Genomic DNA, 25,375 nt, shown 5'->3' with positions numbered 1-25,375 from the left:
ACTTAGATATCCTTATTAGTGCCTGGGGATATGCAAGGCCCGTATTTGGTTGCAAGTCTGCAGGAAAAAACTTGCAACTGGCTGGGTCACAGGGCGATCAAGGCACTCTGATACTTGGTCAGTGCACAGAAAGCGGGGAACTCGGGAACTGCACACATAGTACTGTATTTTATTTATCCATTCACCAATGGATGGACATTTGGGTTGCTTTCACTTTTTGGCTATTATGAATAACACTGCTTGTGAACATTCATGGACAAGTTTTTGTATATGCATAGGTTTCATTTCTTTGGTGTATTTTTTTATACATATATTTACCTAGGAGAATTGCTGGGTCAAATGGTAATTGTTTAACCTTTTGAGGAACTGCCAGACTGTCTTCCACAGCAGGTGCTTCATTTTACATTCCCATGACCAGTGTAAGAGGATTCCAGTTTCTGCACATTCTCAAGGCACATACCAATTTTCTGCAGCCCCGGGGATTGGGAGCTGGTGCTTACCTCCGCAGAACTTGCAGTCACAGGCAATTCCTGCGCGCAGGCGCACTGGCGGGAGGGCGGGAGCGTTGCCGGAGGCGGGGCACGCAGCCGTTAGGGGCGGGGCTGTGTTGCGCTTGCGCCCCGGAAGCGGAAGCCTGAGCGGCCTTCCCGGCGGCTGATTCGAGGGCTTGTTTGGTCAGAAGCGGCGCCTCAGAGAAGCTGCCCCGGATCCTACCATGCCGTCTGAGGGTCGCTGCTGGGAGACCTTGCAGGCTCTACGCAGTTCCGACAAAGGTCGCCTTTGCTACTACCGCGACTGGCTGCTGCGGGGCGAGGTGAGCGGTGGCCTCGGAGGACGTAGGCCCTTCCGGCCGCTCGCGACCGAACCCTTCTCCTCCCTAGCCCTTGGCACGTTCTGCTTCCGGGAACCCGTGCAGCCTAATAACCTGCATTTATTTCTTGACTTCTGTGTGTACATCCTTCTGTCCTGGGGTTTCTGTCCTCTCCAGCCTATTTTAGCGTTTCGGGGAGCTCCCCTGACTTCACAGGTGCCCCGCGCTCTGAAGGCTTCATTGCTACCCTCCGCCAGTTGGGCGCCTTCTCCGCTCTGCTGTTGTCAAAGCAATCTTGGCCCAGGCTCAGTTAACTTACTGCGTGTCTCATGTGCTGGGAGCTCTAGATTTTGCGACGAACGATTGACACGACCTAATCCGTTGCTGCCAGTGAAATAACCAAATTTCTAGATTGATTTGGCAGACCTGGAAAGTGAATGGGGGCGTGGTCACTGTACCTAGTATTTGCAAAGCTCTACACTAGAAGTGGAGGGATGCGGAGAGTTAAGGCAGAGCTCCCATTCCCGAGTCGCTGCTAGTTAGCTACAGATAAGACGTTGTTCTGCATCCTCAGACTTCTTGGGAAACAATCCTAAAATATTCTCCTGTCTTTTATGTTGTTGACAGTTTTAAAAAATACAGACCTTACATTCTGTAGGTTGACTGCCAGCATAGGTGCTTTCAAACCACCAGACCAAGGTTAAGCAGTCTTGGCAGGAATACTACAGAAATGATGCCATGGCTTTCTCAGGAGGCACACAGATGTCAACCCATCCCAACACTGGTGATGCTAATCTTGATCACCTGGTTACGTTGTTATCTGCCTGGTCTTTCCGTTTAAATTCGTCATTTTTCCCTTAGTAATTGTTGGTAAGTATTGTGGAGATTACACCAGTATCCTTTTTCTGGGCAAACCTTCATCCTCCATGGCTTTAGCATTCATTGATGTTTTCCACATGAATCGATCACCTCTATGACGTTGCCAGATCCTGTTTCTTTATATCCACTACTCCTTCTGCATTTGTTAGTTGGCGTTCCACCGTCAGGAGATGCTTTCTTTTCTCTGTTGTTTAGTTATATTGGTATGGACTCATGGATTTCTGTTTTATTCAGTGAGTTGTAATCCATTACTTTTATTATTTATTTTATTTTAAATATCCCAGATTTTGTAAGCTTGTATCAAAATATCACAGGCAAGGCTGGGCGTGGTGGCTCAGGCCCGTAATTCTAGCACTTTGGGAGGCCGAGGGGGATGGATCACTTGAGGTCAAGAGTTCGAGACCAGCCTAGCCAACATGGTGAAACCCCATCTCTACTGAAAATAAAAAAATTAGCCGAGCATGGTGGTGCATGCCTGTAATCCCAGCTACTCCAGAGACTGAGGCATGAGAATTGCTTGAACCCGGGAGGCAGAGATTGCAGTGAGCCGAGATTGTGCTGCTGCACTCAAGCCTGGGCAACAGAGTGAGACTGTGTCTCAAAAAAAAAAAGTAACGTTGTAAATATGTACAACGATTATGTATTCATAAGAATTAAAAAGAAAAATGTCCCAGATTTGGCTACTGGGCGACTCATTAAGTTGGCTTCTGTGTTCCTTTGACATGTTTCCATCTTTCATTGACATTTCTTTACTTTTTGGCACAAAAAGGTGTCCCAGGTGCAAGTTTCCCTGTCTCAACCCTGGAATCAGCTATTTCTCCAAAGAGGCTGATTCTTTTGAAGTGGAGGGTGGTGCTGTATTTACAGACCAAGTTCTGGGAGTTTAGTATGTTGAGATTCTTGATTGGGTACCATTGCTTCTAGGCCTTCTCAGTAGATAGAGCTAGGAAATAATACATCTCTAAATATGTACACATATCACCACATACACATTTATGTATTATCTATAACTATTTGTGTGTACATATATATTATAAAACCATGACTTCATACTGATAAATGCCATTTCCAACCCAGCACTTCACATTTCTTTCTATCTAATCTTACCCCATCCATCTTTGTAAATATGTTACCTAGCAGTGAGAAGTTTGGCTTCTGTTATTCTCAATATGTTTACTTATTTGCTCAATCAGTTTACTTTAGCTCGTTGTAGCAATCTCCCAACTACTCTGGTTTTTTCATTTATTTATTATATCATACGTAATCAGTACTTATTTTCTCATACAAAGATGTTCCAGGCTCATCTTATATTTTTCTACCTCCAACTCTGGAACTTACCTTTTCTGCAGAGACCCCTGGTTTCCTTTGATTTAAAATTATATTTACAAACCAAGATCTGGTACTAGATATGATCATTATTACTACTAAGGATGTATACACACATATCCATATCTATTTCCATTTTTAAAAAAATTATTAGGCTGGGTGTGGTGACTCATGCCCATAATCCCAACACTTTGGGAGGCTGAGGCGGGACGATTACTTGAGGCCAGTTCAAGCTGGGCCAGGCTTGGTGTCTCAAACCTGCAGTCCCAGCACTTTGGTAAGCCAAGGTGGGCAGATCACTTGAGCCCAGAAGTTCGAGACCAGCCTGGGCAACGTGGAGAAACCTCACCACTACAAAAAATACAAAAAAATTAACCAGGTGTGCCGGGTGTGGTGGCTCATGCCTGTAATCCCAGCACTTTGGGAGGCCGAGGAGGGCGGATCACCTGAGGTCAGGAGTTGGTGACCAGCCTGACCAACATGGAGAAACCCCGTCTCTACTAAAAATACAAAATTAGCTGGGCATGGTAGCGCATGCCTGTAATCCCAGCTACTTGGGAGGCTGAGATAGGAGAATCGCTTGAACCTGGGAGGCGGAGGTTGCGATGAGCCGAGATTGCACCGTTGCACTCCAGCCTGGGCAACAAGAGCGAAACTCCATCTCAAAAAAAAAAAAAAAAACCAGGTGTGGTGGTGGGTGCCTATAGTCCCTGCTCCTTGAGAGGCTGAGGTGGGAGTATTACCTGAGCATGAAATTTGAGGCTGCATGATCTGTGATCGTGCCACTGCACTCCAGCCTGGGAAACAGAATGAGACCCTGTCTCAAAAAAAAAAAAAAAAAAAAGAAAAAAGAATGGCTGGGCGTGGTAGCTCACGCCTGTAATCCCAGCACTTTGGGAGGCTGAGGTGGGCGGATCACCTGAGGTCAGGAGTTCGAGACCAGCCTGGCCAATGTGATGAAACCCCGTCTCTAATTTTTGTAATAATACAAAAATTAGCTGGGTGTGGTGGTGGGTGCTAGTAATCCCAACTGCTCGGGAGGCTGAAACAGGAGAATTGCTTGAACCTGGGCAGTGGAGGTGGCAATGAGCTGAGATCGTGCCACTGCACTCCAGCCTGGGTGAAAGAGCAAGACTCCATCTCAAAAAAAAAAAAAAAAAAAAAAAGGCTGGGCGCAGGGTGGCTCACGCCTGTAATCCCAGTACTTTGGGAGGCCGAGGCAGGCGGATTTCCTGAGGTCAAGAGTTCGAGACCAGCCTGACCAACATGGAAAAACCCTGTATCTTCTAAAAGTACAAAATTAGCCAGGCATGGTGGCGTGTGTCTGTAATCCCAGCTACTCGGGAGGCTGAGGCAGGAGAATCACTTGAACCTGGGAGGCAGGGGAGGCGGAGGTTGCGGTGAGCCACGATCGTGCCATTGCACTCCAGCCTGAGCAACAGGAGTGAAACTCCATCTCAAAAAAAAAAAAAAGACCAGCCTGGGCAATATACCAAGACTCCATCTCTACAAAAAATGAAAAAATAATTAGCTGAATATATTAGCGCATGCCTGTACTCTCAGCTGCTGGGGAGACTGGTCGAGGTGGGAGGATAGCTTGAGCCCAGGAGGTCAGGCTACAGGGAGCCATAATTGGGTCACTGCACTCCAGCCTGGGTAACAGTGAGACCCTGTCTCAAAAGTAATTAATTTCAAAAATGAAAAAATATGTACATCTACGTTTGTGTAAGTATGCTTTACCATGTTCGCACAATGACAAGATCACCCAACACCATGTTTCTCAGAACTTACCCCCATTATTAAGTGACTGACATTCTACTGATTGTGTATACAGTAGCTTACTTCAGAATTCCTCTTGTGTTCTGTTCAGTGCTTTAGATTGTTTTCACGTACACTTTAATGGCAATCTGTGCATTGTCCCTTTTTCTGTAGTTAACAAGTTATTTAGTCTGATTTTCATTAGAAGGATAGTAGTCAAGGTCATTATCAAGAAACCACTGTACTTTCTTTTCATCTGATTGTTAAAACATTGCTTTGGGTCTTTGATGTTTATTTATTTAGGCCTTCTTAGATGTTCAGTAAGGCATGTAGTGGATTATACTGAGATCAGTTGACGTGCAAGTTGAGCTTAACCCTCTTCTCCTCTCTAGGATGTTTTAGAAGAATGTATGTCTCTTCCCAAGCTATCTTCTTATTCTGGATGGGTGGTAGAGCACGTCCTACCCCATATGCAGGAGAACCAACCTGTTTCTGAGACTTTGCCATCCTCTGCGTCGGCTTCAGCCCTAGACCAACCCTCGTTTGTTCCCAAATCTCCTGACACAAGCTCCGCCTTTTCCCCAGCCTCCCCTGCAACACCAGATGGAACCAAGGTAAGGTTGTGATCAGCTTAAGACAAAAGACATGGTGGCTGCAAAGTCAAAATGTTTAATATTGTCATATGACGGTGCCCATGCCCTGGGGAAAATAATGATTACTCATTGTTGTAGCTGTTTGTAGAGACCATGTTGACAGCATCATTCAGTGTTCTCTTTAGACAGTCCCAGAGGGAGAAAAATCCCCTCTATTCTTAGTACCCAGAATAGTATAACTAATTTCATGAGCAATTGGATTCTTTTTTTTTTCTGATGAACGCTGCATCTGTTTAACTGATATGGTCTCCCTTTTTGTGTTATCTGCTGGAAGAAGGCTTACAGTGAAATGTATACCTGCTCTTAAAGTTTACATGTCTTCTCTGATTGGTTCTATAGGAGATTTTATACTATTCCTGGTTCTGTTTTGTCCCTGCCTTTGTTTTTTTGTTATTTCTCCCACTTAAAAATGCTGAACTGGGGCCATTTCCTCTCAGAAGTCCCCTCTCTCTCACTAGAGAGAGAACTGTTTTCCTTTCTCTTAATCTTGCCTATTAAACCTCCACTCTTAAACTCAAAAAAAAAAAAAGTTAAATGGAACCCAACACAGTGGCTCATGTCCATAATTCCAGTGCTTTGGAAGGCCAAGACAAGAGGATTGCTTGAGCCCAGGAGTTCAAGACCAGCCAGGGCAACATAGTGAGACCTTGTCTCTCCAAAAAACTTAAAAATTTGCTAGGCATGGTGGCTCGAGCTTGTAGTCCTAGCTACTTAGGACGTTGAGATGGGAGGATCGCTTGAGCCTAGGAGTTTGAGACTATAGTGAGCTGTGACCAAGCCGTTGTACTCCAGCCTAGGCAACAGAGTGAGTCCCTACCTCAAAAAAAAAAGTTAAATTTTGGAGGTTTTTTAAAATTATTTTTTTATATAGAGATAATTTGTGTATATACAAATATATGTGAACATGTCTTCCTCTTCACCGCCCCCCTTTTTTTTTGAGCTGAGGTCTGTCTCTGTCACCCAGGATGGAGTGCAGTGGCATGAACATGGCTCACTGCAGCCTCCACCTCCCAGGCTTAATCCACCCTTCTATCTCAGCCTCCCAAATAGCTGGGACTGGATACCACCATACTTCGCTATTTTCTTTTTCCTTTTTTTCTTTTTTTTGAGACAAAGTCTTGCTCTGTCCCACGGCTGGAGTGCAGTGACGCAATCTCAGCTCACTGCAACCTCCACCTCCTGGCTTCAAGCGATTCTCCTGCCTCAGCCTCCTGAGTGGCTGGGATTACAGGCACCTGCTATCATGCCTGGCTAATGTTTGTATTGTTAGTAGATATGGTGTTTCACCATATTGGCCTGGCTAGTCTCAAACTCCTGACCTTGTGATCCGCCCACCTGGGCCTCCCAAAGTGCTGGGATTACAGGCATGAGCCACCACACCCAGCCTTTTTTTTTTTATTTGAGACAGAGTCTCGCTCTGTCACCCAGGCTGGAGTGCAGTGGCGCCATCTCGGCTCACCGCAATCTCCACCTCCCGGGTTCAAGCAATTCTCCTGCCTCAGCCTCCTGAGTAGCTGGGATTACAGGTGCTACTACGCCTGGCTAATTTTTGTATTTTTAATAGAGATGGGGTTTCACCACGTGGGTCAGACTGGTTTCGAACTCCTGACCTCATGATCCACCCGCCTCAGCCCCCCAAAGTGCTGGGATTACAGGTATGAACCACCACGCCTGGCCTCTTTTTTTTTTTTTTTTTTTTTTTTTAAAGATGGAATCTAGCTCTGTCACCCAGGCTCAAGTACAGTGGCATGGTCTCGGCTTACTGCAACCTTTGCCTCCCGGGTTCAAGCGATTCTTTTGCCTCAGCCTGCCGAGTAGCTGGGATTACAGGTGTGTGCCACCACGCCTGGCTAATTTTTGTATTTTTAGTAGAGACAGGGTTTTGCCATGTTGTCCAGGCTGGTCTCAAACTACTGACCTCAGGTGATCCGCCCACCTCAGCCTCCCAAAGTGCTGGGATTACAGTTGTGAGCCACTGTGCCTGGCCAGTTTTTTGTTTATTTGTTTGTTTGTTTTTACATAGAAAGTGTATATTTTTCTATCTAGTAATTCATCTTTTAAAATATTAGTCTTTAAAAAATATTCTTTGTGGCCAGGTGTGGTGGCTCACACCTGTAATCCCAACACTTTGGGAGGCTGAGGCAGGTGGATCACTTGAAGTCAGTAGTTCGAGACTAGCTTGACCATGGTGAAACCCCGTTTCTACTAAAAGTACAAAATTAGCCCAGCATCATGGGGCACGCCTGTAATCCCAGCTACTTGGGAGACTGAGGCATTAGAATTGCTTGAACCCGAGAGACAGAGGTTGCAGTGAGCTGAGATCATGCCATTGCACTCCAGCCTGGGTAACAGAGCAAGATTCAGTCTCAAAAAAAAAATATATATATATATATATTTGTATATATATATTTTTATATTTATATATATTTGTATATATATATTTATATATATGTATATATACACACATATTTATTTTGTTGTTGTTGTTATTGCCAGAAAAGGTCTAGGTACTTTAAAATATGTATTTTTAGCAACTGAACATCTTAGGGAATAAAATGAACCTCCACCTAGATGTCATATCTTTTTTTTTTTTTTTTTTTTTTTTTTGAGACGGAGTCTCGCTCTGCCGCCCAGGCTGGAGTGCAGTGGCCAGATCTCGGCTCACTGCAAGCTCCACATCCCGGGTTCACGCCATTCTCCTGCCTCAGCCTCCCGAGTATCTGGGACTACAGGTGCCCGCCACCTCGCCTGGCTAGTTTTTTGTATTTTTTAGTAGAGACGGGGTTTCACCGTGTCAGCCAGGATGGTCTCGATCTCCTGACCTCATGATCCGCCCGTCTCGGCCTCCCAAAGTGCTGGGATTACAGGCTTGAGCCACTGTGCCCGGCCAGAGACGGAGTCTTGCTCTGTAGCCCGGGCTGGAGTGCAGTGGCCGGATCTCAGCTCACTGCAAGCTCCGCCTCCCGGGTTTAGGCCATTCTCCTGCCTCAGCCTCTGGAGTAGCTGGGACTACAGGCGCCCGCCACCTCGCCCGGCTAGTTTTTTGTATTTTTAGTAGAGACGGGGTTTCACGGTGTTAGCCAGGATGGTCTCGATCTCCTGACCTCGTGATCCGCCCGTCTCGGCCTCCCAAAGTGCTGGGATTACAGGCTTGAGCCACCGCGCCCGGCCTAGATGTCATATCTTATATAAAAATTAACTCAAAGTGATCGTGGACTTAAATGTAAAAAAAAAACTGTAAGCTTTTTAGAACTAAAACATAACCAGAATCTAGGGCTGGGTAAAGATTTATTTATTTATTTATTTATTTATTTATTATTTATTTATTTTTGAGACGAAGTCTCGCTCTTGTCCCCCAGGCTGGAATGCAATGGCGCGAACTCGGCTCATTGCAACCTCTGCCTCCCGGGTTCAAGTGATTCTCCTGCCTCAGCCTCCTGAGTGGCTGGGATTATAGGCGCCTGCCACCATGCCCGGCTAATTTTTGTACTTTTAGTAGAGACGGGGTTTCACCATGTTGGCAAAGCTGGTCTTGAACTCCTGACCTCAGGTGATCTGCCCGCCTCAGCCTCCCAAAGTGCTGGGATTACAGGCGTGAGCCACCTGCCCAGCCTAGGTGAAGATTTATTTCTTTAACATTCCTGAATTAGCAGAACTATAGAGAAGGAGAATAGCTTAGAGATAAGGGATGGGGGAGGAAGTGGTGTGACTATAATGATAGGTGTGACATGGGGGGGTTGGTGGTGATAGAACAGCTTTGTATCTTGAGTGTGGTGGTGTTTACATGAATCTATGTGTTATGAAATTACATAGAACTGTACATAAAAACAAATGAATGCCTTTAAAACTGGTGAAATCTGAATAAGCTCTGTGGATTGTACCAATATCAATTTACTGGTTTTGTTACTTTATTGTATTTATGAAAGACGTTACTATTGAGGGAAACTGGGTGAAAAGTGCATAGGAGCCTCTTGTATGTATTTTTGCAACTTTCTGTGAATATCAATTATTTAAAAATTAAGATTTTTAAAAAAGTATTTTCAGCTGGGCGCAGTGGCTCAAGCCTGTAATCCCAGCACTTTGGGAGGCCGAGAGGGGCAGATCACGAGGTCAGGAGATTGAGACCATCCTGGCGAACACGGTGAAACCCCGTCTCTACTAAAAAAAAACAAAAAACTAGCTGGGCAAGGTGGCGGGCGCCTGTAGTCCCAGCTACTCAGGAGGCTGAGGCAGGAGAATGGCGTAAACCCGGGAGGCGGAGCTTGCAGTGAGCCAAGATCGCGCCACTGCACTCCAGCCTGGGCGACAGAGTGAAACTCCATCTCAAAAAAAAAAAAAAAAGTATTTTCATGAGCAGCTTGTTGGCAGCAGATTCTAATCTGAGGGCATGCTACAATACTGGCAGGATCAGTGGACTTCAGTTTCTTTATCTGTAAATCTCATTCTGGGCCAAATTGCTGAGGTCTTTATTTTTTTGATACGGAGTTTTGCTTTTGTCGCCCAGGCTGGAGTGCAATGGCGCGATCTTGACTCACTGCAACCCGGGTTCAAATGATTCTCCTGCCTCAGCCTCTTGAGTAGCTGGGATTACAGGCATGCGCCACCATGCCTGGCTAATTTTGTATTTTTAATAGAGACAGGGTTTCACCATGTTGGCCAGGCTAGTCTCAAACTCCTGACCACAGGTGATCCACCCGCCTTGGCCTTCCAACATGCTGGGATTACAGGCATGAGCCACCGTGCCCAGCCTGAGGTCATTTTCACGTATAAAATTCCGTAATTTTTGGAGCCACTGCGCCTGGCCTAATAAATTCTTAAATGGTTTTATGTAATGGATTGTCACATTATTTAGGAATTTTTGGTATTTACATTAGAAAACCCAGTTTGGCTTAAGGGACTAAGGGAAGTTTTAATTCATATAACTAGGAAGTCTAGCAGTGCGTTTGGAATCACTTAGATCTGGGAAAATCTACATTCTGCATGTTTCTGCTTGACATTATTTATTATTATTTTTCAAACATCTCCCCCACATAGGATTGATGTTATTTTTGACTCAATCTAATAACCTAAACTCAGGGCTTTGCCTCTCCATTTCTCAATTATTGGTTTCATTGTTAAGATAGACTAGGTGGCAAGATGGCTGCTGGTAGCTCTGGACTCAACATATTCTTAGGTTAGCATTCCCATATAGCTTCATCAGAAAAGTTCAGAGATATCCATGTCAGATATGTTAATGAAAATAAAAAAGCTGGGTGTGAAATCCCAGCACTTTGGAAGGCCAAGGCAGGTGGAACACTTGAGCTCCAGCATTCGAGACCAGCCTGGGCAACATGGGGAAACCCCATTTCTACAAAAAAATTACCTGAACATGGTGGCTCATGCCTACAGTCCCAGCTACTCAGAAGGCTGAGGTGGGAGGATCCTTGAGCCTGGAAGGTTGTGGTTGCAGTGAGCCTAGGTAGCGCCACTGTATTCTCTAGCAGGGGTGATAGAGTAAGACCCTGTCTCAAAAAAAAAAAAAAAAAAAAAAGAAGGCGGGGCATGGTGGCTCACGCCTGTAATCCCAGCACTTTGGGAGGCCAAGGCGGGTGGATCACGAGGTCAAGAGATCAAGACCATCCTGGCTAACATGGTGAAACACCATCTCTACTAAAAATATAAAAAATTAGCCGGGCATGGTGGCGGGCGCCTGCAGTCCCAGCTACTCGGGAGGCTGAGGCAACCTCTGTCTCCTGGGTTCAAGGGATTCTCCTGCCTCAGCCTCCTTAGTAGTTGGGATTATAGGCACCTGCCACCCCGCCCGGCTACTTTTTGTCTTTTTAGTAAAGACGGGGTTTCACCATGTTTGTCAGGATGGTCTCAAACTCCTGACCTTGTGATCTGCCCACCTCTGCCTCCCAAAGTACTGGGATTACAGGCGTGGGCCACCGCGCCCGTCCTGAGGATAGAGTACTTTGATAGCCAGCTTTCTCCTGAAGCCAGGAGGGTGGAAGCTTAGGGATGTGGGTTGGGGATATTCCATCCAAACCATCCCAGGACAAATGGACACTGATCCGAAGAAAGGGGAAACATTTTCTGTGCAGAGTAAAACAAATAAGCAGGCAGAAAAACATAGAAAAACCCAAAAAATCACCCAAAGTAGCAAACATCAATTTGTTAAAGAAAACAATTAGAACAAAGTCAGTGTCATCCATGAAAAGCACACTGGCTCTGACCTAAATTTTTTTTTTTGCTGTTGTTATTGGTGGTTGTTCATAAGTTGGGATGTGGTCTTTGTCTAGAAGAGATAACACCAATTAAAAACTTATTAAAGCTTACCATATTAAAAACTTAATTATTTTTCCATTTTCTACTCATATAGGGCAAAGATGAGTCCCAGCACACAGAATCTATGGTACTTCAATCCTCACGGGGGATCAAAGTGGAAGGCTGCATCCGAATGTACGAACTGGCACACAGAATGAAAGGAGCAGTAAGTGAACCCGTGAAGGAAGGCAGGCTTGATCCTGCGAGCCACATTTAGCTGCAGTTCCTCAGGGCATAGGAATGTGCACTGTATGCTACTCACCCTTCCCACCTACTGTTTAGTTCGGGGGGTAGTGTAATGTAGAGGTCAGGAGTGAGTGCTCTGAAGTCAAGTCTGCTTTCAGATCCTGGTTGTTTTATTTTATATGTGACTTTGGGAAAATTATTTAGCCTTTTCTGGCTTCCATTTACTTCTCCAAAATTTGGAAATGGTCTGGGGTTGTTAGATAAGCTTATACTGAGAAGATGGGACTTTAGCTTTTTTTTTCTTTTTTTTGACATGGAATTTTTGCTCTTGTTGCCCAGGCTAGACTCCAGTGGTACAATCTTGGCTCACTGCAACCTCTGCCTCCCAGGTTCAGGCTATTCTCCTGACTCAGCCTCCCAAGTAGCTAGGATTACAGGCTTGCGCCACCACACCCAACCACTTTATTTTGTATTTACTAGAAACGGGGTTTCACTATGTTGGTCAGGCTGATCTCAAACTTCTGACCTCAGGTGATCCACCCGCCTCAGCCTCCCAAAGTGCTGGGATTACAGGCATGAGCCACTGTGCCCAGTCAGGACCTTAGCCTCTTGAAAAAATAGCAGCACTATTTTAATTAATTTATTTGATTATGTTTTTGTTTCTGTTTTTGTTTTTTTTTTTTTTGAGACGGAGTCTTGCTCTGTTGCTCAGGCTGGAGTGCAGCAGCGCAATCTCAGCTCGCTGCAAGCTCCGCCTCCCAGGTTCATGCCATTCTCCTGCCTCGGCCTCCTGAGTAGCTGGGACTACGGGCTCCCACTACCACGCCCAGCTAATTTTTTGTATTTTTAGTAGAGACGGGGTTTCACCATGTTAGCCAGGATGGTCTCAATCTCCTGACCTCTGTGATCCACCTGCTTTGGTTTCCCAAAGTGCTGGTATTACAGGTGAGAGCCACCATGCCCAGCCTGTTTTTTGTTTTTGTTTTTTTGAGACAGCGTCTCGCTCTTGTCGACCCGGGTTGGAGTGCAGTGGTGTGATCTCGACTCACTACCACCTCCACCTCCTGGGTTCCAGCAATTCTGCCTGAGCTTCCCAAGTAGCTGAGATTATAGGCGTCCACCACCACGCCTGGCTAATTTTTGTATTTTTTAGTAGAGATGGGGTTTCACCATGTTGGCCAGGATGATCTCGAACACTTGACCTCAGGTGATCCACCCACCTTGGCCTCCCAAAGTGTTGGGATTACAGGCATAAGCCACTGCGCCCAGCCTGTATTATTTTTTTTAATTAGGAAAGCAATACATGATTTTGTAAAAATGTTTCAGAGTACAGGAATTTAGAAAATGAAAGTCTTGGCCAGGCGCGGTGGCTCATGCCCGTAATCCCAGCACTTTGGGAGGGCGAGACTGGCCTGGCCAACGTGGCGAAACCCCATCTCTACTAAAAATACAAAAATTAGCCAGACACGGTGGTGCATGCCTATAATCCCAGCTACTCGGGAGGCTGAGGCAGGAGAATTGCTTGAACCCGAGAGGCAGAGGTGGCAATGAGCCAAAATTGTGCCACTGCACTCCAGCCTGGGCAACAGAGCAATAGTTTATCTCAAAAAAAAAAAAAAAAAAAAGAAAAAGAAAATGAAAGTCTTCTAGCATCTTGCTCATTGGTCATTGAGTCAATAAATATTTGCTGAGCACCTATGTGCTAGATGCTGTTCTAGGTCTAGATAAAGCAGGAAACATTGTAGACATAGAGCTTATATTGTGGCGGAGAGAGACAGAAGTAAACAGAGAAATAGGTAAAATATTTGGGGCTGGGCGTGGTGGCTCACGCCTGTAATCCCAGCACTTTGGGAGGCCGAGGAGGGCAGATCATGAGGTCAGGAGATCGAGACCATCCTGGCTAACATGGTGAAACCCCATCTCTATTAAAAATACAAAACAGTAGCCTGGCGTGGTGGCAGGCCCCTGTAGTCCCAGCTACTCGGGAGGCTGAGGAAGGAGAATGGCGTGAACCCTGGAGGTGGAGCTTGCAGTGAGCCGAGATCAGGCCACTGCACTCCAACCTGGGTGACAGAGCAAGACTCCATCTCAAAAAAAAAAAAAAAAATTTGGAATGTTGTTGTTATCTGGGTGAAAGATGGTGGTTGCTTAGAGTAGGGTGGTAGCAATGGAGATGGTGAGAAATGACTAATTCTGCATATCAGAGATATGCAGATATCAAAGATTTATTTCCTGCATTTTTGGAAATTTTCCCCCTGATTAGTTCACCTCTCCATTGCCTAAATTAATCCTCTATATGTCTGATTCTTACTTTCATTTTCCTTTTGTCTTTTTGTTTTGTTTTCTAGAAGATTTCTGTATTTTATCCTCCACCTGTTAATTGAAAAAATACATATGTATTTATGATGTCTAATTTTCATGAGTTTTTTTGCATTCTCCACTTGTTCCTTTTTCAGAGCATCTTATTCTCATTTCTTATACTGAGAGCTCTTTTTCAGATTCACTTGTGTTCCTTGATATACATGTTCTTCTGGATTCATTGTTTTTTATTTGTTCATCTTGATCCCTTTTAGGATATAGAGATTCCTCAATTATCTAAAGATCCTTATTGCTAGTAATCAGATCAGAGATTCAAGGGGGAATAATCAGAAACAAGATTATTAAGTTTTAGGACTTCCTAAGTGCCAGCATATTGTTTTGGATTACTAGCTGCCATACTAACAGATTAGCTATTTCTGGACAGTTTATTCATTTTCTTTTTTTTTTTTTTTTTTTTTTGAGACGGAGTCTCGCTCTATCGCCCAGGCTGGAGTGCAGTGGCGCGATCTCGGCTCACTGCAAGCTCTGCCTCCCGGGTTCACGCCATTCTCCTGCCTCAGCCTCCCGAGTAGCTGGGACTACAGGCGCCGCCACCTCGCCCAGCTAATTTTTTTTTTGTATTTTTAGTAGAGACGGGGTTTCATTGTGTTAGCCAGGATGGTCTTGATCTCCTGACCTCGTGATCCGCCCGTCTCAGCCTCCCAAAGTGCTGGGATTACAGGTTTGAGCCACCGCGCCCGGCCAGTTTATTCATTTTCTTTTGAAGAAGAACGCTCCATTTTTTTTTTGGCTAGCAGTATTCATTACCTTGTGGCTTAAAACAATAACTGGCATTCATTACTGTCTTTTGTGTTTCTGGGGGATGTCTGGGCTCAGGTCGTTTTCATTTGGGATTTATTGTGGTTTCAATGGCTGAAGCTAGAGTCATCTCAAAGCCTTCATCATTTACCAGTCTGGTAGTTGAGGTTAGCTGTTGGCTGGAACTCCTACCCTCTCCATCGGGCCTGGGCTCCCTCATTGCATGGTGGTTAGGTTCCAAGAGCAAGCATCCTAAGAGATACTGGCAAAGCTGCAAAGCCTTTTTAACCGAATCTCAGAAGTCATGTAACCTAATGTTTTTTTTTTTTTTTTGAGATGGTGTCTCGCTCTGTCGCCAGGCTGGAGCGCAGTGGCACAATCTCAGCTCACTGCAACTTCTGCCTCCTGGGTTCTAGTGATTCTCCTGCCTCAGCCTCCTGAGTAGCTGGGACTACAGGCATGCGCCATCATGCCCAGCTAATTTTTGTATTTTTAGTAGAGACAAGGTTTCACCGTGTTGGCCAGGATGATCTTGATCTCTTGACCTCATGATCCTCCTGCCTCGGCCTCCCAAAGTGCTGGTATTACAGGTGTGAGCCACTGTGCCTGGCCTATTTTTTTTTTCCACATTCTATTAGTCAGGGTAACCTGCTCAGGTTGAAGTAGAGGGGATGTGAGGATTGTCAGACAATTTGCAGATCTGTTTTAAAATCATTATAGCACAGGCCGGGCGCGGTGGCTCACACCTGTAATCCCAGCACTTTGGGAGGCCGAGGCAGGCAGATCACTTGAGGTCAGGAGTTTGAGACCAGCCTGGCCAACACGATAAAACCCTGTCTGTACTAAAAATACAAAAATTAGCCAGGCATAGTGGTGCATGCCTGTAACTACTCGGGGAGGCTGAGGCCGGAGAATTGCTTGAACCTGGGAGGCGGAGATTGCAGTGAGCCGAAATCGTACCACTGTACTCCATCCAGCCTGGGTGACACAGTTGAGACTCCGTCTCCAAAAAATGAAAAATAAAAATAAAATAGCTGGGCACGGTGGCTTGCACGTGTAATCCCAGCACTTAGTGAGGCCGAGGTGGGTAGATCACGAGGTCAGGAGTTCGAGACCAGCCTGGCCAACAGAGTGAAACCCTGTCTCTACTAAAAATACAAAAATTAGCCAGGCATGGTGGCAGGCACCTGTAGTCCCAGCTACTCGGGAGGCTAAGGGAGGAGAATTGGTGGAACCCAGGAGGTGGAGGTTGTAGTGAGCCGAGATTGCACCACTACACTCTAGCCTGGGCGACAGAGTGAGACTCCAAAAAAAAAAGAGAAAAAAAAGCTGGGCACCTGTGGCTCACGCCTGTAATCCAAGCACTTTGGGAGGCTGAGGCAGGAGGATCAAGAGATTGAGACCATTCTGGCCAACATTGTGAAACCCTGTCTCTACTAAAAATACAAAAATTAGCTGGGCGTGGTGGCACATGCGTGTAGTCTCAGCTACTTGGGAGGCTGAGGCAGGAGAATCACTTGAACCTGGGAGGCAGAGGTTGCAGTGAACCGAGATCGTGCCAGTGCACTCCAGCCTGGGCGACAGTGCGAGACTCTATCTCCAAAACAAAACAAACAAAGCTATATATATATATATATATATGTGTGTGTGTGTGTGTATATATATATATATATATATATATATAAATCAAATCGTAATAGCACAAATGCCTGGCTTTTGGCTGTTTTGATCTAATCACTAGTGGAAGAGAGCAGGAGTTGACTGTTTTGTCTACAAACATTCAGCCAGTAGCTCTGTTTTCAGCCCCATGAGGCCCACCTGTATGAGTCATGGCATTTCCCAGTCTTGAGACACTGAAGTTCGGCTGGTAGATTGGCTTTCTGCTCCCGTGAGGCATTGCCTGCTTACATACGTACGTACGTGCGTGTGTTGGGGGGTGTGTGTGTGTGTGTGTGTGTGTGTGTGTGTGTGTGTCCATCCTTGGGTTTTCTCAGCTCTGCTCTATCATTTATTGCTTTTCCACTATTTTTTTTTTTTTAAAGACAGGATCTCGCTCCATTGCCCAGGCTGGAATACAGTGGTGCAATCACTGCTCCCTGCAGCCTTGACTTCCTGGGCTCAGGCATTCCTCCCACCTCAGCTCTCCCTACTTTCTAAATAACTGGGACTGCAGGTGTGCACCACCAGACCCAGATAATTTTAAAATTTTTAGTAGAGACGGGGTCTCTCTGTTGCCCAGGCTGGTCTCGAACTGCTGGGCTCAAGTGATCCTCCCGCTTTGGCCTCTTCAAGTGCTGGGATTACAGATCTCAGCCAGTGCACCTGGCCACTTCTCTGCTGTTTTCCAGAAGTATGTAGAACGTTTTTCCCTACTGGTTACCTCTCTCATGCTCTATGTGGTGTTATGTCTTTTTTTCTTTCCAATTCTCACTTTAACAGAGTCCCAGAGGGGAGAATATATATGCTTGTTTTCAATTTGCCTTCTTTCACTGGAAGCTTTAAAATAAGTTTTAAGACTGGGTACAGTGGCTCATGCCTATAATCCCAGCAGTTTGGGAGGCCAAGATGGGAGGATAGCTTGAGGTCGGGAGCTCTAGACCATCCTGGGCAATATAGTGAGACCCTGACTCTATAAAATATTTAAAATTAATCCTGTGTGGTAGTAGGCACCTTTAGTCCCAGCTACTCAGGTGGCTGAGTTGGGATGATCCCTTGAGGTCAGGAGTTTAAGGCTGCTGTGAGCTATAATTGTGCCACTGCACTCCAGCCTGCATGACAGGGTGAGACCGTGTCTCAAAAATAAACAAAATATAATTATGTTTTAAAATAAAATAACATAATGTCTTAACAATAGATTTTGACATATCTCCATGCCAGCTGGCATCTTGTCATCTTTAAGGGCTGCGTAGTATTCTGCAGTATGACTGTACTATAATATGTGTCATCATTCCCCAGTTAAGTGGTTTTAAATTTATTGCTGTTATCAACAGGGTTCCAGTGAGCATTCTTGTACATATATCTTTGCACACACATACAGGCATTTCCTCAGGATAAATTCCTGAAATGGAAAAGTGTCAAAGGATATAGACACTTCAAATTTTGATAGTTGAAGGAGCTCCAGAGAGCAGGTGTTAAACCTTTTTGGCCAGGCGCGGTGTCTCACGCCTGTAATCTCAGCACTTAGGAGGCCGAGGCAGGCGGATCGCAAGGTCAGGAGATTGAGACCATCCTGGCCAACATGGTGAAACCCTGTCTCTACTAAAAATACAAAAATTAGCTGGGCGTGGTGGCAGGCACCTGTAGTCCCAGCTACTTGGGGAGCTGAGACAGGAGAATCGCTTGAACCCGTGAGTCTGAGGTTGCAGTGAGCCGAGATCATGCCACTGTACTCCAGCCTGGTGATAGAGAGAGACTCCATCTCAAAAAAAAAACAACCTTTTCAGGAGGGCCTGAGGCAATGGCAGGAGGAGCAGGAGAGGAAGGTGCGAGCCCTCTCGGAGATGGCATCTGAACAACTGAAGCGGTTTGATGAATGGAAGGAACTGAAGCAGCATAAGGAATACCAGGACTTGCGGGAAGTAATGGAGAAGAGGTGAGTCTCCCTGAATTATGCCTGGGAATGTTGATGTGTTCAACTGGAACTCTTTCCCAAAAGGAATTCCAAGAGGAAAGAATTGAACAACTTCTGAGTCCTTAAATATCAAGGTAAAATAGGCAGAGATGTTTATAACCTGGAAAGAAGACCAAACTTGGAAAGACAACCAAAGTAACACAGAGGGAGGCTTTTAGGAGAGGTAAAACAATTTTACAGGCATGGTGGAACACAACTGTAGTCTCAGTTACTAGGGAGGCTGAGGCAGGAGGATTGCTTGAGTCCAGGAGTGTGGTGAGTCCAGCCTGGGCAACATAACGAGACCACATCTCTGAGAAAAAGGGAAGGGAGGGCAGGGAGAGGGAGAGAAAAGGAAGAGAGAGAGAAAAGAGAAAGAGAATAAAGAAAGAAAAGAAAGAAAAACAATTTTAGGAAGTATCCCTGACTATTCCTCCCTGCCATTTTTCATGCAGCTCCAGAGAAGCCTTGGGACACCAAGAGAAGCTAAAAGCTGAGCACCGTCACAGAGCAAAGGTCAGAGCCTGGCAGAATTGGTGTGGGTATTTTGGTGTCTGTCTGTAACCTGCCTGGAGAGCCAGGTTTTGGCAGATGGCAACCGTGGAGGATCTGGCCATATTATGCCTGTGTGTGGCTAATCTTGGGATGTCCTCTTCCTGCTCTGAGCCCATCTGTGAAAATATGTAGCCCACATAGAATTTGAGGATTGTGGAAAGAAGAAACCCAGGAGCCACTCAGAGAACAGTCACGCAGCCCTTTTCTACAGATTCTCAACCTGAAGCTGCGGGAGGCGGAGCAGCAGCGCGTGAAGCAAGCGGAACTGGAGCGGCTTCGGAAGGAAGAAGGCCAGGTCCGCCTGCGGGCCCTCTATGCTCTGCAGGAGGAGATGCTGCAGCTCAGCCAGCAGCTGGATGCTTCTGAGCAGCACAAAGGCCTGCTTAAGGTCGACCTGGCTGCCTTCCAGACCCGAGGCAACCAGCTGTGCAGCCTCATCTCAGGGATCATCCGGGCCTCTTCAGAGGTGAGGGTGGCTTCAGAGTGACTCTTTGCTGTCTTTGAAATGGAAGACTTTAAAAGCAAAATTACTTTCTGACTTAAAAAGTAATATCTGGGGCCGGGCGCGGTGGCTCAAGCCTGTAATCCCAGCACTTTGGGAGGCCGAGGCGGGCGGATCATGAGGTCAGGAGATCGAGACCATCCTGGCTAACATGGTGAAACCCCGTCTCTACTAAAAAATACAAAAAACTAGCCGGGCGAGGTGGCGGGCGCCTGTAGTCCCAGCTACTTGGGAGGCTGAGGCAGGAGAATGGCGTAAACCCGGGAGGCGGAGCTTGCAGTGAGCTGAGATCCCGCCACTGCACTCCAGCCTGGGCGACAGAACAAGACTCTGTCTCAAAAAAAAAAAAAGTAATATCTGCAGCTGGGAGTGGTGGCTCACACCTGTAATCCCAGCACTTTGGGAGGCCAAGGCTGGCAGATCACAAGGTCAGGAGATTGAGACTATCCTGGATAACACAGTGAGAAACCCTGTCTCTACTAAAAAATACAAAAAATTAGCTGGGCATGGTGGCGGATGCCTGTAATCCCAGCCACTGGGGAGGCTGAGGCAGGAGAATGGTGTGAACCCGGGAGGCGGAATTTGCAGTGAGCCAAGATAGTGCCACTACACTCCAGCAACAGAGCGAGACTCTGTCTCAAAAAAAAAAAGGAATATCTGCTATCTGCTTAATGGGGGAAATACCAAACATTACTTAATGGGGGAAATACCAAACATCTCCATATCTCTTTACCTAGACGTAACCACTGTTAACATTTTATTTTGTTTTTTTTTGTTTATTTCTTTATTTTTATACCTGCTTATTCTGGAATCTCTCTTTTTTTTTTTTTTTTTTTGCAGCAGGGTCCCCCTTTGTCACCCAGGCTGGAGTGCAGTGACACAGTCTCAGCTCATGCAACCTCTGCCTCCCGGGCTGAAGTGATCCTTCCACCTCAGCCTCCTGAGTAGCTGGGACTACAGGCGCATACCACCATGTCCTGCTAATTTTTGTATTCTTTTGTAGAGACAGGGTTTTGCCGTGTTGCCCAGGCTGGTCTCGAACTCCTGGGCTCAAGTGATCCCCCTACCTCGGCCTCCCAAACTGCTGAGACTACAGGTGTGAGCCACCATGCCAAACTTTTTTTGTTTTGTTTTGTTTTTAAGTTAGAAACAGGGATCTCACTATGTTTCCCAGGCTGGTCTTGAACTCTTGGGCTCAAGTGATCCTCCCACCTTAGCCTCCCAAAATATTGGGATTACAGGTGTGAGCCACTATACCTGCCCTGTTTCTTTGCTTTGCTTTTTTCTTTTTTTTTTTTTTTGAGACAGGGTCTCACATTCTTGCCCAGGCTGGAGTGCAGTGGTATGATCATGGCTCACTTCAACCTCTGCCTCCCAGGTTCAAGTGATTCTCAGATCACTTGAGGCTAGGAGTTCGAGACCAGTAGGTTTCAGCCAACATGGTGAAACTCTAAAAATACAAAAAGTAGCTGGGTAGCTGGGTGTGGTGATGCACACCTGTAATCCCAGCTACTTGGGAAGCTGAGGCATGAGCAACACTTGAACCTGGGAGGCAAAGGTTGCAGTGACCAAGATCCTGCCACTGCACTCCAACCTGGGCAACAGAAATTGTCTCAAAAAATAATTATAATAAAACAGTATTATTTTTGTCTAACATATTGTCACAAACTTTTAAAAAAAATTATGCTGGCCCTTGTTGCTGAGAATACAGAAAAAATTATACTTAGAAACTGTGGATATGGTAGTAAGTTGGAATTATTAATACCTTTAAGAGAACAGGGAAAGCAGTATCAACTTGTTGAATGTGGATACTCCATTGGTGCAACAATTTCAATTGTAGGAAATTTATTGACTTGTGTGAGGTATGATTTACCTGGGGAATGACCACTAAGCACCATCTCCGTCACTCTGACAGAGTGGCTGTCCTACAGCAGAGAGCCAAGCTGAGGCTGAGCGAGCTCTGCAGGAAATGCGGGACCTCCTTATGAACTTGGGGCAGGAGATCACCAGAGCCTGCGAAGACAAAAGGAGGCAGGATGAAAAGGAGGCCCAGGTAAAGCTGCAAGAGGCACAGATGCAGCAGGGACCAGAAGCCCACAAAGAGCCCCCAGCTACCAGCCAGGGCCCAGGAGGGAAACAGAATGAAGGTGGGTTTTGGTATGGATATGGTCCTTTAACTCACTGTAAGTCTCAAATCTGAAGAGAAACAAGAGCATGTGTTGAATGTTGTGTTAAACTGTAGGACAGTTAACCAGAATTTTACGTACTGTATTTCATTCAGTTGTGGTTGATCTGGAGTCTGATTTAAGACTCCAACACTTTCATTAGGACTTGAAATTCTGTATAACTCTAGCAGATAACATTATTTCAATTATTGCTGCTGCTGAGTATTTTAAATAAATGCTCGCAGATATGTGTTTGTGTAATACGTATAAGGGGTCAGGAGTTTGAGACCAGCCTGGCCAACGTGACGAAACTCCATCTCTACCAAACATACAAAAATTAGCTGGGCATGGTGGCGCGCACCTATAGTCCCAGCTACTCGGGAGACTGAGGCAGGAGAATTGCTTGACCCAGGAGACGGAGGTTGCGGCGAGCTGAGATCGTGCCACTGTACTCCAACCTGGTGATAGAGTGAGACTCCATCTCAAAAAAAGAAAAAGAATCAGTGTACCATAGTGTTTGAGAGTGCTGACTCTGGAGCCAGATCAGTGGGAGTCTAGTTTTTGTTTTTTTGTTTCTTTTGCGGTGGGGATGGAGATTCGCTCTTGTTGCCCAGGCTGGATTGTAGTGGCGTAATCTCGGCTCTCTGCAACCTCCGCCTCCCGGATTCAAGCAATTCTCCTGCCTCAGCCTCCCAAGTAGCTGGGATTACCGGTGCCTGCCACTGTACCCGGCTAATTTTTGTAGTTTTAGTAAAGATGGGATTTCACCATGTTGGCCAGGCTGGTCTCGAACTCCTGACCTCATGATCCACTCGCCTTGGCCTCCTCAAGTGCTAGGATTACAGGCATGAGCCACCGCACCCGGCTTGGGAGTCTAGTTTTTCTTTTTTGGTGTTTTTGTTTTTGTTTTTTTTGAGATGAGGTTTTGCTCTTGTTGCCCAGGCTAGAGTGCAATGGCACGATCTCAGCTCACTGCAACCTCTACCTCCCAGGTTCAAGCAATTCTCCTGCCTCAGCCTCCCGAGTAGCTGAGATTACAGGCATGTGCCACCACGCCCGGCTAATTTTTTTGTATTTTTAGTAGAGACGGGGTTTCTCCATGTTGGTCAGGCTGGTCTTGAACTCCAGACCTCAGGTGATCCGCCAGCATTGGCCTCCCAAAATGCTGGGATTATAGGCGTGAGCCACTGCGCCTGGCGTTTTGTTTGTTGGTTGGTTTGTTTGTTTGAGATAGGGGTCTCACTCTGTCACCCAGGCTAGAGGAGTGCAGTGGTGTGATTACGGCTCACTGTAGCCTCACCCTCCCAGGCTCAAGTGATCCTCCCCACTCAGCCTCCCAAGTAGCTGGGACTACAGGCATGTGCCATCCTGCCTGGCTAATTTGTGTATTTTTTGTAGAGATGGGATTTCACCATGTTGCACAAGCTGGTCTCAAGCTCCTGGGCCTGTCTTGGCCTCCTGGAGTACTGGAATTACAGGTGTGGGTCACCACGCCCAGCCTTAATTTTTCTACTTAGTAGTAATGCGACCATGGCAAATCACTTAACTTTTTGTGCCTGTTTCTTTTTCTATAAACTGGAGATAATAATAGTATCTATTTCATAGTTATTGTGACAGTTAAAGCAGTTAGTGCATACATAAAGTGATTATAACAGTGCCTGCCTCATATTACGTGTTCAGTAAGTACTAGCTATCACTAAAACCTCTCTTTTATTTCTCAGACCTCCAGGTGAAGGTACAAGACATTACAATGCAGTGGTACCAGCAGCTGCAGGATGCTTCCATGCAGTGTGTGTTGACCTTTGAGGGCCTGACCAACAGCAAGGACAGTCAGGTAGGGGAGAGGTATATGGCAGTAATTTTGTGGGCTTGATGGTTCTCAGAGAATGAGCACTTCGTGTCCCAAAGGAATGTAGCTGGCATATCACTTTACCTGATTCTAAGTGACATCTACTCAGCTCTTCAGAACACTGTCTGCCTTCTCACTGTTCTCTTCTGGCAGGCCAAAAAGATAAAGATGGACCTCCAGAAGGCTGCTACCATCCCAGTGAGCCAAATCTCTACCATTGCAGGTTGGTCAGAGGGGTTAAGAACATGACCTTTCACTTCATTGTATTATTTTTCAGACTCCAAATCTATTTATCTGTAAGATTCCTATAAAAGTATATTCAAACAAATGTTTACAGTTGGATTGGGTACATATAAGTTACACACATCTTGTTTCTCTGGTTTCCTCTTTAACACATAGAAGGTAGTCATGGCCGGGTGCAGTGGCTCACGCCTGTAATCCCAGGAGTTTGGGAGGCTGGGGCGGGCGGATCACGAGGTCTGGAGTTGGAGACCAGCTTGACCAACATAGCGAAACCCCATCTCTACTAAAAATACAAATATTAGCCGGGTATAGTGGCTCTCACCTATAATCCCAGTTACTCAGGAGGCTGAGGCAGGAGAATCGCTTGAACCCAGGAGGCAGAGGTTGCAGTGAGCCAAGATCATGCCACTGTGCTCCAGCCTGGGTGACAGAGACTCTGTCTCAAAAGGGGAAAAAAAAAAAAAAAAAATCATGATATGTTTGTTGACTCTTTTTTTCTTTTCTTTCTTTTTTTTTTTTTGGAGACAGAGTCTTACTCTGTTGCCCAGGCTGGAGTGCAGTGGCGCTATGTCGGCTTACTGCAAGCTCTGCCTTCTGGGTTCATGCCATTCTCCTGCTTCAGCCTCCCGAGTAACTGGGACTATAGGTGGCCACCACTACGACCAGCTAATTTTTTGTATTTTTAGTAGAGATGGGGTTTCACCATGTTATCTAGGATGGTCTCGATCTCCTGACCTCGTGATCTGCCCGCCTCGGCCTTCCAAAGTGCTGGGATTACAGGCGTGAGTCACTGCTCCCGGCCTTTTTGACTCATTTTTAATAAGCTACCTTCTATGGTAAATTATTAGGATGGCTCTTAGCTTTGAAGTTGCAGGTTACTGCTGAAAACATCAGTAAGGGAGGGAACCTAGGCTGCGACTTGCAGACTGTGCTTCTGTTCTACAACATTAGCTTTTCCAAATTACTCCAAGCTCGCCTTGTTCATCCTCAAGGACTCCTTCTTTTTCTCTCCAGAGACTGAGGTTTAGAAAGTGAGAACCAGAAAAGGAAAAAACTTTTCTTTAGAACCAGAGGTTCATTTGTATGGAGCTGTAGATGTGGAAGCCTCTAGATTATAGACTGAGCTGCCAGGTGGCTGGGGAGTGTGTGTGCAACTGGAACACTCCTCTGACTCATCATGGGTTCTGTTCCCCGATTTCACTTTTCATTGCCTGTAAAGCATAGGAAAATTTCAGTTCCTGCCCTTGATAGGCAGTCTGACAAAACTTACATCTGACTTTGCTACCTGAAATTCTTTCTGGAACAGGGCAAGATATAAATAAATAATGTATCACTTTTTGGAATTTAAAGTGCTGTGTCCTTTGATAGCAACAGCAAAGCAGGAGAGGTTGACTGGACAGCCACTCTATACCTCA

At 45.9% G+C, this 25,375-nt stretch overlaps 1 protein-coding gene and 1 long non-coding RNA gene across 4 annotated transcripts in view; one reads left to right on the top strand and one right to left on the bottom strand.

Annotated features, from left to right (window-relative positions):
- The first annotated feature begins 597 nt into the window (after positions 1-597).
- Positions 598-25,375, top strand: part of GLE1 (GLE1 RNA export mediator) — a 39,380-nt gene continuing 14,602 nt past the window's right edge. Inside the window, 9 exon segments of one of the 3 annotated variants that reach the window (NM_001261814.1) lie at positions 598-814; positions 5,167-5,388; positions 11,789-11,899; positions 18,480-18,628; positions 19,102-19,162; positions 19,413-19,667; positions 21,619-21,850; positions 23,590-23,702; positions 23,871-23,940. In NM_001261814.1, coding sequence (NP_001248743.1) covers positions 716-814; positions 5,167-5,388; positions 11,789-11,899; positions 18,480-18,628; positions 19,102-19,162; positions 19,413-19,667; positions 21,619-21,850; positions 23,590-23,702; positions 23,871-23,940 — 1,312 coding nt within the window. In that variant the 5' untranslated portion in view covers positions 598-715. 3 annotated transcript variants of the gene reach the window in all.
- Positions 644-4,184, bottom strand: LOC144335067 (uncharacterized). Its single transcript, XR_013405506.1, has 2 exons — positions 3,892-4,184; positions 644-3,274 (listed from the first exon to the last, which is right to left on the bottom strand). It is a non-coding gene; the product is annotated as an uncharacterized LOC144335067 (long non-coding RNA).

The sequence above is a fragment of the Macaca mulatta genome, chromosome 15 (assembly GCF_049350105.2).
Source record: "Macaca mulatta isolate MMU2019108-1 chromosome 15, T2T-MMU8v2.0, whole genome shotgun sequence".
Lineage (NCBI taxonomy): Eukaryota > Metazoa > Chordata > Mammalia > Primates > Cercopithecidae > Macaca > Macaca mulatta.
This window is presented reverse-complemented; position numbering and strand designations above follow the sequence as displayed.